This window comes from Natrix helvetica, assembly GCF_964273705.1.
Source record: "Natrix helvetica genome assembly, chromosome: 1".
Taxonomy (NCBI): Eukaryota; Metazoa; Chordata; class Lepidosauria; order Squamata; family Natricidae; genus Natrix; species Natrix helvetica.
Window position 1 is genome coordinate 11,891,484 of NC_138548.1, and position 12,293 is coordinate 11,903,776.

General features: G+C 46.1%; 1 protein-coding gene across 1 annotated transcript in view; it reads left to right on the forward strand.

Moving 5' to 3' along the window:
- The window catches only part of EFNA2 (ephrin A2), a 331,852-nt gene that overhangs the window by 279,897 nt on the left and 39,662 nt on the right, over nucleotides 1–12,293 (forward strand). Inside the window, exon 3 of the mRNA XM_081960373.1 lies at nucleotides 7,060–7,352. Coding sequence (XP_081816499.1) covers nucleotides 7,060–7,352 — 293 coding nt within the window. The remainder of the gene's footprint in view (nucleotides 1–7,059; nucleotides 7,353–12,293) is intronic.

Here is a 12,293-nt window from a genome sequence, read left to right on the forward strand (position 1 = left end):
TGAAAGAGGCTGTTGTGAGACCCTTACTCAAGAAGCCTTCCCTGGACCCAACGGAGCTAGCCAATTATCGTCCTGTCTCCAACCTTCCTTTTCTAGCGAAGGTTGTAGAGAGTGTGGTGGCCCAACAGTTCCCACGTCACCTGGAGGAGAATGATTATCTAGACCCGCGCCAGTCCGGCTTCCGACCCGGGCACAGCACAGAGACGGCCTTGGTCGCGTTGGTTGATGATCTCTGGAGGGCCAGGGATAGAGGTTGTTCCTCTATCCTGGTCCTATTAGATCTCTCAGCGGCTTTTGATACCATCGACCATGGTATCCTCCTGCACCGGTTGGAGGGGCTGGGGGTGAGGGGCACCGTTTTACGGTGGTTCTGCTCCTACCTCTCCGACTGGACGCAGCATGTGTTGGCAGGGGAGCAGAGGTCGTCCCTGAGGCCTCTCACTTGTGGGGTGCTGCAGGGGTCGGTCCTCTCGCCTCTCCTGTTCAACACATATATGAAACCGCTGGGTGAGATCATCCGTGGTTTTGGAGTGGGATACCATCTGTACGCTGATGACACACAGCTGTACATTTCCACCCCGAACCACCCCAACGAGGCCGTTGAAATGATGTCCCGGTGTTTGGAAGCCGTACGGGTCTGGATGGGTGACAACCGACTCAAACTCAACCCCTCCAAGACGGAGTGGCTGTGGCTTCCGGACCCCCGGTTCAACCAGCTAATTCCAACACTGGCCATTGGGGGCAAACAACTGGCCCCCATGGAACGGGCGCGCAATTTGGGCGTCCTCCTGGATGCCCGGCTGTCCATGGATGACCATGTGGCAGCCGTGGCGAGGGGGGCGTTCAACCAGGTTCGCCTGGTGCGCCAATTGCGCCCCCTATTGGACCGGGATGCCCTTCGCACGGTCACTCACGCGCTGGTGACGTCCCGCCTAGACTACTGTAATGCTCTCTACATGGGGCTCCCCTTGAGATGCACTCGAAGACTGCAGTTGGTCCAGAACGCGGCCGCACGTGTGATTATGGGAAGTACGAGATACTCCCATATAACACCTCTCCTGCGCGAGCTGCACTGGCTCCCTGTGGTCTATCGGGTGCGTTTCAAGGTGTTGATTACCACCTTCAAAGCGCTCCATGGCATAGGACCTAGTTACCTGCGGGATCGCATCCTGCCCCATACATCCCTACGACCAATTCGCTCTCACAGAGAGGGACTTCTCCGGGTGCCGTCCACTAAGCAGTGCCAGAGGGCGGCGCCCAGGAGTAGGGCCTTCTCTGTGATGGGCCCAGCCCTCTGGAATGACCTCCCCCCAGATATTAGGATTACCACCGACCTCCGCTCCTTCCGTTCAAAACTCAAGACCCACCTTTTTCAACTAGCAGGCCTGGCTCAACCATAGCTCCATTTTACTCCTCCTGGCAATTTTTATATTTGTAATCTCCATGGGATATTTAATTTTAACTTATTTTAATATTTCTATGTTATAATAATGATGTATTGTGTTTTTTATACCTCCTCCGCACAATGTGTAATTTTATATTATGTGTTTTATTTATTGTACGCCGCCCCGAGTCCCTTTGTGGAGAGGGAGCGGCTAACAAATTTAATAAATAAATAAATAAATAAATGCCTAAAACAGAATTTGTGGCCTGGCGCAGTAACCACTAGACCAAAGTGCTTCCTCCCCCCCCCCTCCAATAAATTAAAGTAAATTGCCAAACACCCAAATGCACCTGATGAGGTCAAGTCGAGAGAGGGCAAGATTTCAGATGGAATGGAGGGGAAAAGATATTAAATTGGGAATAGAGAATTCCTGTTTAGCCAGGAATTGCACCTTTCAACCCATACACCAACACACACGCGCACACTTTATTTCAGGTTGGGCTTCCAAGGATTGCTAAGTGCGGTATGCTTTGTTAAATGTCGACGTAGCTTGGGATAGGATTATCAATACAATACAATAGTAGAGTTGGAAGGGACCTTGGAGGTCTTCTAGTCCAACCCCCTGCCTAGGCAGGAAACCCTATACCGTTTCAGACAGATGGTTATCCAACATCTTCTTAAAGACTTCCAGTGTTGGGGCATTCACAACTTCTGGAGGCAATTTCTGTTCCACTGATTAATTGTTCTAACTGTCAGGAAATTTCTCCTCAGTTCTAAGTTGCTTCTCTCCTTGATTAGTTTCCACCCATTGCTTCTTGTTCTACCCTCAGGTGCCTTGGAGAATAGTTTGACTCCCTCTTCTTTGTGGCAGCCCCTGAGATATTGGAAGACTGCTATCATGTCTCCCCTAGTCCTTCTTTCTATTAAACTAGACATACCCAGTTCCTGCAACCGTTCTTCATATGTTTTAGTCTCCAGTCCCCTAATCATCTTTGTTGCTCAGATAGCTTATCAGCTATCTGTTATCAGATAGCTAATCATAGTAGTTTCGCCCCATTTTCCACCCCATTGATTGATTATTTATTTTGAGGCTGAGGCCTCCTGACTTACGACCGACATTAAGGCATTTTATTGATGACTTGTTTGTATTTTGCGGATTACAATGTTTTCAGAAGGCAAGAAAACACACTGCCATATGTTGGTGGTTTTACAACCGAGATGGGGTGGTACAAAATCTGGAGGAGACGAGATTTATTTACTTACTTACTTATGATTTGCTGTCCGTCTCATCTGGAGGTTGGTGATGGTGATGGGAAGTCAGGAAGACAACTGGAGCGGAGATACTCCTACAAGTAGTTCTCAACTTACGACCATAAGTACAGGCAGCCCTTGACTTATGACCACAATTACAGGAAATCTTCGACTTACGAGCGCAATTGGTGCCAAATTTCTTGAGTAGTTTGGAGAAGCGCTAGCAGAAATTTTGAGTAGTTTGTAGAACCGGAAAATGCCACCTCTGGCTGGCCCTAGAGTGTGGTGGGAATGGAGATTTTGTAGTATCCTCCTCCTGCCACGCCCGCCAAGCCACGCCCACAGAACCAGTAGTAAGAAATGTGAATTTCACCACGGCTAACAACTGTATGATTCTCTTAGCAACCGCAGTTATTCACTTAACAACCATGGGGGGGGGACTCATAAAACAGGGTGCCACTCGCTTCACTGCCTTGCTTAGCAATGGAAATTTTCGGCTCCAATGTCGTCGTAAGTGGAGGACTACCTGTATCACAAAACTCAGGCCTTTCCGCTCCTTGCAAAAACATTGGCTTGCACGTGTGAGAATTTCATCAGAATTCTCTGCGCCGTTGAAAGTAATTTCTAAAGCAAATGTCATCCAAATGACTAAAAAAAAATATTATTTTTTTAAAAAAAGGGATGATTTTCCTACGTGGCACCACAAGAATTTGGAAGCTGGAGATAATTGCTGGGGACAATGCCAGAAAGACATGGGGGAGTGGGGGGGGGGGAGAAAGTCCAGCCCTTCTTAATGGTGTCTTAAGCAAAGCGACGCACGCCGACCGTAGCCCAAAACCAGCATGCCTCCCTCGCAGTTTGGCTAATCCTCTAATCTCTTGGATAATCTGTCCAAAAAATATACCTAACCCCCCCCCCCCAAAAAAACCCTATAAAATTGGAGTGTGTCTCTGAATATAATGTGGGGAGGGTGAGGGTGGGGAGGGGGCCTAATCAGGCATGGTGGTGGGAGAAAGATTTCCCTCCCCCCTCCCGTTCCATTAATCACCTACCATTGCCGTTTTATTAATTTTAAGAGGTGCTTGGTTTAATCTTGTAAAGTTAATGGGAAGGAGGAAGATTAGGGAGCCCACGTGGGCTCCAGAGAAGCTCGGATCGGCCTCTGGGGCTTTCCCCCCCAACGAGTCAGACAATCCTAGCTTGGCAGAATCCATTGTTGGTAGAGAATTGCAGCGAGAAAAAGATTTTCTACTTGGTATTTTTAAATCGGAAACTGTGTGGTTGGTTAATAGGACCAATAACGCTTGGAAGTTTCTAGTCCTCAAGGTTCAGCCTGAGGAAAGGGTTGGACTGGAAGACCTCCAAGGTCCCTTCCAACTCTTCCCTTCCCTTCTCTTCACTTCACTTCACTTCTCTTTCTATCCCTATCCCTAATTCTATTCTATTCTATTCTTTTTCTTTTCTATTCTATTCTATTCTATTCTAGTCAATTCCTATTCCTATTCTATTCTTTTTCTATTCTATTCTATTCTATTCTATTCTATTCTAGTCAATTCCTATTCCTATTCTATTCTATTCTATTCTATTCTATTCTATTCTATTCTAGTCAATTCCTATTCTATTTCTATTCTTTTTCTATTCTATTCTATTCTAGTCAATTCCTATTCTATTCCTATTCTATTCTATTCTTTTTCTATTATATTCTATTCTAGTCAATTCCTATTCTATTTCTATTCTATTCTATTCTTTTTCTATTCTATTCTATTCTAGTCAATTCCTATTCTATTTCTATTCTATTCTATTCTTTTTCTATTATATTATATTCTAGTCAATTCCTATTCTATTCTATTCTATTCTATTCTATTCTATTCTATTCTATTCTATTCTATTCTATTCTATTCTATTCTTCCAACTCGAATACACCCAGGGCATCTCATTTCAAACGTCCTGGTCTTCTTTTAAAGAGGAAACAATTTCATCAATCTTCTTAATCTAATCTTAATTTTAATCATGTTGTACTATCTTTTGGGGGTTTTGTTTTTACCGTTTTATCATTTTGTAAGCCGCTCAGAGTCGCTGGAACCGTGAGATGGGCAGCATACTAATGTAATAAGTAAATAAAATATATGTTTTCTTACTTTCTGGACATACCACAGATATTTCTGTCCATGCCTGGTGTCTAAAAGTCCTCAGCTTTGGGGCCCAGATACTATGCAATTCAGACAGTTGCAAGATTGGTCAAAAATACAAACTTGGCTTACAACCACAATTGGAATCAGATTTTCCATTGCTAAGCAAGGCGGTTGTTAAATGAGTCACGCCTGAGATTGACACCCCTTTCTGCCACGGTTGTTAAGCGAATCAGTGGTTCAGTGAATCATATGGTTGTTAAGTAAATCCAGCTTCCCACACTGACTTTGTTCGTCTGAAGCCAGTTGGGAAGGTTCGCAAATGACAAAGATACCAACCTGGGACAAAGTAACCATCATAAATACACGTTGATGTATCAAGGGTTCAAATTTTGATTACTTGGCCGTGAGGATGCTGCAACAGTTTTAAGTGCAAGGACTAGTTTATAAGTTATTTTCTTACTCAGAGTAGTTGTAAATGAGTTTTTACAAAGCAATAAAGGCAGGATAAAAATCTTATACATACATAAATAAATCGTGGCTATTTTCCATGCCTCTGCTGGGAAGAATGGATGAATATTGGATGTTTAGGTTGGGCATAATTAGGTATTATTATTTTAGGTTTCTATTGTGAATCCTGGGTGAACTCACCAAAGTCACAGCCATAAAATGGGCAGCTAAATACCACGTTTTCCCCAAAATAAGACCGAATCTTATTTTCTTTTGACCCCCAAAATAAGCACTTGGCCTTATCTTCGGGGCGGTCTTATTATTTTTGAGGTGCAGGAGGCGGCCAGTGTGCTCACCTCATGTGCTCTGTTGCAATATTATTGGGGAGGGCTTATTTTTAGGGAGGGTTTATCTTAGCACATGCGCTCAAAAGCCAAATTGGGCTTGTTATCCGGAGAGGTCTTATTTTGGGGGAAACAGGGTGAATTATTAAATAAGTAGGTAAATCCATTGCATTCAGTGGCAGCTTTTCTCCTGTGTAAGTAGCCCCCATCCTGTATTATTTTACAGGTAGTTCTCGACTTATGACCACAACATTTCTGTTGCTAAGTGAGACATTTGTTAAGGGAGTTTTGCCCCCATGTTACAACCTTTCTTGCCACCGTTGTTAAGTGGATCCATGCAGCTGTTGAGTTAGTCACACGGTTGTTAAGTGAATCTGGCTTCCATGTTGACTTTGTTTGTCAGAAGGTCGCAAAAGAGGAACACGTGAGCCCAGGACACTGGTACGAGTCAGCTGCCAAGCGTCTGAATTTTGATCATGTGACTGTGGTGATGCTGCAGTGGTCGTAAGTGTAAAAATGGTCATAAGTTGCAGGAACTGGGCATGTCTAGTCTAGTGAAGAGAAGGACCAGGGGAGACAGGATAGCAGTCTTCCAATATTTGAGGGGCTGCCCCAGAGAGGAGGAGGGGATCAATCTACTTTCCAAGGCACCTGAAGGCCAGACAAGGAATAATGAAAGGAAACTGATGAGGGAGAGATTCAACCTGGAAATAAGGAGGAATTTTCTGACAGGGAGAACAATCCACCCATGGAACAGAAGTTGCCTTCGGAAGTTGTGGGAGCTTCATCAGTAGAAGCTTTCAAGAAGAGACTGGACTGCCATCTGTCAGAAATGGTGTAGGGTCTCTTGCTTGACCAGAGAGTTGGACTAGATGACCTACAAGGTCCCTTCCAACTCTGTTAATCTATAACAATACAATACAATACAATACAATACAATACAATACAATACAATACAATACAATACAATACAATAGTAGAGTTGGAAGGGACCTTGGAGGTCTTCTAGTCCAACCCCCTGCCTAGGCAGGAAACCCTATACCGTTTCAGACAAATGGCTATCCAACATCTTCTTAAAGACTTCCAGTGTTGGGGCATTCACAACTTCTGGAGGCAAATTCTGTTCCACTGATTAATTGTTCTAACTGTCAGGAAGTTTCTCCTCAGTTCTAAGTTGCTTCTCTCCTTGATTAGTTTCCACCCATTGCTTCTTGTTCTACCCTCAGGTGCCTTGGAGAATAGTTTGACTCCCTCTTCTTTGTGGCAACCCCTGAGATATTGGAACAATGCTATCATGTCTCCCCTAGTCCTTCTTTCTCTTAAGCTGACATCTGTAAGTCAGTTTGTTCAGTGCCATTGTAACTCCGAACGGTTACCAGTACGAAACAAGCTCTTGTAAATCGAGGACTACCTGTATTTTGAACGTCACACACTTTGGTTGGGCTCTGGTTTTCGAGACCCGAGAACCCCTTTTAACCGTCTCTTTTCCCTCCTGTGGCAGATTCCACCAAGGGGATTACACCGTGGAGGTCAGCATCAACGATTACCTGGACATATACTGCCCACATTATGAGATCCCGTTTCCCATGGATCAGATGGAGAGGTACATTTTGTACATGGTCAACTACGAGGGACACAGCTCCTGCGACCATCGGCAGAACGGCTTCAAACGCTGGGAATGTAACCGGCCGGATTCTCCCAACGGGCCCCTCAAGTTCTCCGAGAAGTTCCAGCTTTTTACCCCTTTCTCCTTAGGATTCGAATTCAGACCTGGGCACGAGTATTACTACATTTGTAAGTACTGAAAGCTGCCTTACGCTTCCCGTAGGAACCGAGCAGGCTGGAGTTTCCCTGGGGTGAGGTGAGGGTTGGAAGGGTGAAAACTTCATGTCCCGTACACGAAGTGAGGATTTTAGCCGAGCCCAGAGATGGCTAACCTTTTTGTCGTCGTTGGCTGAAAACACATGCACCCATAATGCAACGTGTGCATGACCACTCCGTGCCCCCATTCCCCTGCACATCGGCGTGCAACCCCTCTGCACCCCGATTTGGGCCTAGTAGGCCTCCCTGCAACCTCCTGGGAGCCTCATGGGCCAGGGGGAGGTGTTATGCATGCACATGTGTGACCCTTGCGCATGCATCCTGTCCGCCCCATACATGTGTGTCATAGACCCAAAAATCAACTGGCTGGCAGGAGGCATGTGCGCATGCACAGTGGAGTGGAGTTGGGGCAACATCTTGCATGTCCGCAGAGAGGGCTCTCGGTTTGCCAGCATGGGACTAGCCCTAGATCAGGGGTCTCCAACTTTGGCAACTTGGTGGACTTCAACTCCCATAATTCCCCAGCCAGCAAAGTTGACCGGGGAATTCTGGGAGTTGAAGTCCGCCAAGGCTTACAGTTGCCATGGTTGGAAACCCCTGCCCTACCTAACAAACTGCATTCAGGTAGTCCTCCACTTACGACCGTTCGTTTAACCCCCATTCAAAGTCACAACAGCACTGAAAAAAAGTGACATACGATGGATCCTCACATTTACAACCGTTGCACTATCCCCACAGTGATGCAACCAAAATTTGGGGGCTTGGCAAACCGGCATGTATTTGGGGTCATGGGATAGCCAGTTGCAACTTTCCCTGCTGGGTTCCAACAAAACAAGACAATGGGGAGGGGGAGGGGGAGCTAGATTTGTTTAACAACCACACGATTCTCTTAACAACCGCAGTGATTTGCTGACCACCTGTGGCAAAAAAAAAGAAGATTGTAAAATCGGGCACGAGTCACTGAACAACTGCCTTGCACAGCAGTGGAAATTCTGGTCCCGATTGCAGTCGTAAGTTGAGGACTTTCTGTAAATGCCGGCTGAGATTAGCTTTCTCAGAAGTTCCGTTCAGAGCTGGGCTGTGTGAATGAAACGTTACCGAAAGAGGTGTTGTCATGACCCAGAAGAAAAACCTGGAAATGTCAGCAGCTTGCTTATATTCTCAGATTTATTATGGTATATAAAGCTAAGAAGGGAGCAATCCGAAACAGAACAGCCCCAATTAGCCCCACTGTACCCCAAGACTGTGCTGCTGGAATTTGGCAGTAAAATGGCTCATGAACATAAACATTGAATAATACAATACAATACAATAGCAGAGTTGGAAGGGACCCTGGAGGTCTTCTAGCCCAACCCCTTGCTCAAGCAGGAGACCCTATACCAGTGGTGGCTAAGCTTTTTGCGGGGGGGAAGTCGTGCACTTGCATGCCCGCACCCATATAATTCTATGCAAACCCCTCCCCCCCGTGCATGCATGCATGATCCCCCTGCACTTCCCCCACTTTTGGCACGCGATGGCACAGTGGGGCCTGTTTTTTACCTGGAGCCTGGGCAGGGCGAAAACGGCTCTCCCCTCGCCCCCCGGAGGCCCTCCAGAGGCCGAAAGCGGCCGTTTGCTGACTTCCGGTCAGACCAGAAGGTCTGTTTTTCGCTCTCCCCAGGCTCCAGAGCCTTTCTAGGAGCCTGGGGAGAGCGAAAACGGCCTTCCTGACCCCACCGGAAGACGAAAACAGCCTGTTTCCTGCCTTCTGGTGAGGCCAGAAGGCCTGAAAATCAGCTGGCCTGATCAGCTGATCTCAGTTGAGCTGAGCTTGCATGCCCACCGATATGGCTCCGCGTGCCACCTGTGGCACATATACCATAGGTTCGCCATCACGACCCTATACCATTTCAGACCAGTGGCTGTCCAGTCTCTTTTTTTAAAAAAAACTCCAGTGTTGGAGCACCTACAACTTCTGGAGGTAAGCCTTTCTACTGGTTGAGTCTTTCCACTGGTTGAGCCTTTCCACTCAACCAGTGGAAAGGCTCAACCAGTGGAAAGACTCAACCAGTAGAAAGGCTTACCTCCAGAAGTTGTAGGTGCTCCAACACTGGAGTTGGTCGTTAAAGTGCAGTACTGCAGGTTATGTCTTCTGACTGCCGGCTGACTGCAGTTTGGCAATTCGGCTCTCACCGGCTCAAGGTTGACTCAACCTTCCATCCTTCCGAGGTGGGTGAAATGAGGACCCAGATTGTTGGGATGCAAGAGGCTGATGTTTTGAACTGTCCAGAGAGGGCTGTAAAGCACTATGAAGCAGTATGTAAGTCTTCACCATCAGGGAATTTCTCCTTAGTTCTAGGTTGCTTCCCTCCTTGATTAGTTTCCATCCATTGCTTCTTGTCCTGCCTTCAGGTGCTTTGGAAAATAGTTTGACTCCCTCTTCTTTGTGGCAGCCCCTGAGATATTGGAAGACTGCTATCCTGTCTCCCCTAGTCCTTCTTTTCATTAAACTAGACATGCCCAGTTCCTGCAACCGTTCTTCATATGTTTGAGCCTCCAGTCCCCTAATCATTTTTGTTGCTCTTCCCTGCATTATTTCTAAAGTTTCAACCTCTTTTTTTATATTGTGATGAACAAAACTGTGCGGTCTTACCAAGACATTATAAAGCGGTACTAATACTTCAAGGGATTTTGATTCTATCCCTTGATTCATGTAGCCTAGGACTGCATTGGCTTTTTTTTTTTTTTTTTGGCCATGTTGGCCACAACAGTTTTGGTAATGCAATGTTTCCTCCGTTGGGGAGGTTTTAAGGATAGAAATGGGTTCGTTTGCTTCTGAAAAAGCCTCCCACATCCGAAACCCAAAATAAGGTAAAGGTTCCCCTCGGACATATGTGCTAGTCTTCCCTGACTCTAGAGGGCAGTGCTCATCTCCGTTTTAAAGCCAAAGAGCCAGCGCTGTCCGAAGACGTCTCCATGGTCATGTGGCCGGCATGGCTAAACGCCGAAGGCGCACGGAACGCTGTTCCCTTCCCACCAAAGGTGGTTCCTATTTTCCTACCTGCATTTTTTACATGCTTTCGAACTGCTAGGTTGGCAGAAGCTGGGACAAGGAACGGGAGCTCACTCCATTACGCGGCGCTAGGGATTTGAACCGCCGAACTGCCGACCTTCAGATCGACAAGCTCATTGTCTTAGCCACTGAGCCACCGCGTCCCTGAGATCTAAAACACTTCCCCCCAAACCTGCCTTTGCAAGGATATTGCAAGATCTGTGCCTTGTCTCCCGTCATCCTTCGGAGGTTTGAGCGGAAGATGCAATCGAGATTGTGTTGACAAACCTCCGCAAGTTTCACCCACCCCAATTTAGCTTGGAAGGATATTAGTGTTTCCCAGGCACTAACTGGAGATAATCATCTAGTCTTAACTGGCAAAGAACCTTTTGTAGGTGAGCGTGTGTGATTAGGGAGGAGAGGGGAGGGCTGTGTTTGCTATCCATGCCCTCAGTGCAGTCTCAACAAATTAAAAGCTACGTCGAACAGAGAACACACATTTATCTACACTTAACCAGTCAATCACTGGGAGCTTTCCTCGAAAGAGTGTGCTTTTATTATTTACTGAACCACCCATGACCCGTTGGGTCATCCTTTCAGAGATAGTTCCTTACCAGATTCCTCAGTTTTTTTCAACCAAGGCAGAGCTTCCGATAGACTTGAAAACTTCTTAAAAATCCAGGGAGGTATTCAGAGGTGTTGCTGCCTTGAAAACAGCCCACGTTAAACCGGGGAGCACAGTCAAACTTCAATAGATGATGACCGGAAATAGAATAAAATAGAATAGAATAACAGAGTTGGAAGGGACCTTGGAGGTCTTCTAGTCCAACCCCCTGCCTAGGCAGGAAACCCCACACCACTTCAGACAAATGGTCATCCAACATCTTCTTAAAAACTTCCAGTGTTGAATGGAGCATTCACAACTTCTGGAGGCAAGCTGTTCCACTGATTAATTGTTCTAACTGTGAGGAAATTTCTCCTCAGTTCTAGGTTGCTTCTCTCCTTGATTAGTTTCCACCCATTGCTTCTTGTTCCACCCTCAGGTGCCTTGGGAAATAGTTTGACTCCCTCTTCTTTGTGGCAACCCCTGAGATATTGGAAGACTGCTATCATGTCTCCCCTAGTCCTTCTTTCTATTAAACTAGACATACCCAGTTCCTGCAACCGTTCTTCATATGTTTTAGCCTCCAGTCCCCTAATCATCTTTGTTGCTCTTCTCTGCACTCTTTCTAGAGTCTCCACATCTTTTCTACATCGTGGCGACCAAAACTGAATGCCGTATTCCAAGTGTGGCCTTACGAAGGCCTTATAAAGTGGTATTAACACTTCACGTGATCTTGATTCTATCCCTCTGTTGATGCAGCCTAGAACTGTGTTGGCTTTTTTGGCAGCTGCTGCACACAGCTGGCTCATGTTTAAATGGTTGTCCACTAGGACTCCAAGATCCCTCTCACAGTTACTACTATTGAGCCAGGTACCACATATACTGTACCTGTTCATGTAGTTTTTCTTACCTGATGTTCTATGACATATTGATTTTATGTCATAAACTGCTTTACAGTCACTTTTGTGTCATCAAATCTGTGTTCGTTCCAGCATAACTCTGGAACACCTCGAGCAATTTCAACCAAACTTGGTACACAGATGTCTTACTCTCTGGAAACAAATACTGTGGGGGTAAGACGCCCCTAACACCTTTCGGGGAATGTGTTCTGTTAAGATTCAGCCTGTTGTGCCTTCAAATGACTTCTACTGTACTGCCGTAAAATGGCTTCTACTGTACAGTGCAGTGGAGTTGCCATGGTAACGGCTTCACAGTACTCCATAAGAAGGCTCCCTATGGTAAGGGGGGAAATCCAACATTAGATATTATGTTTGGTCCG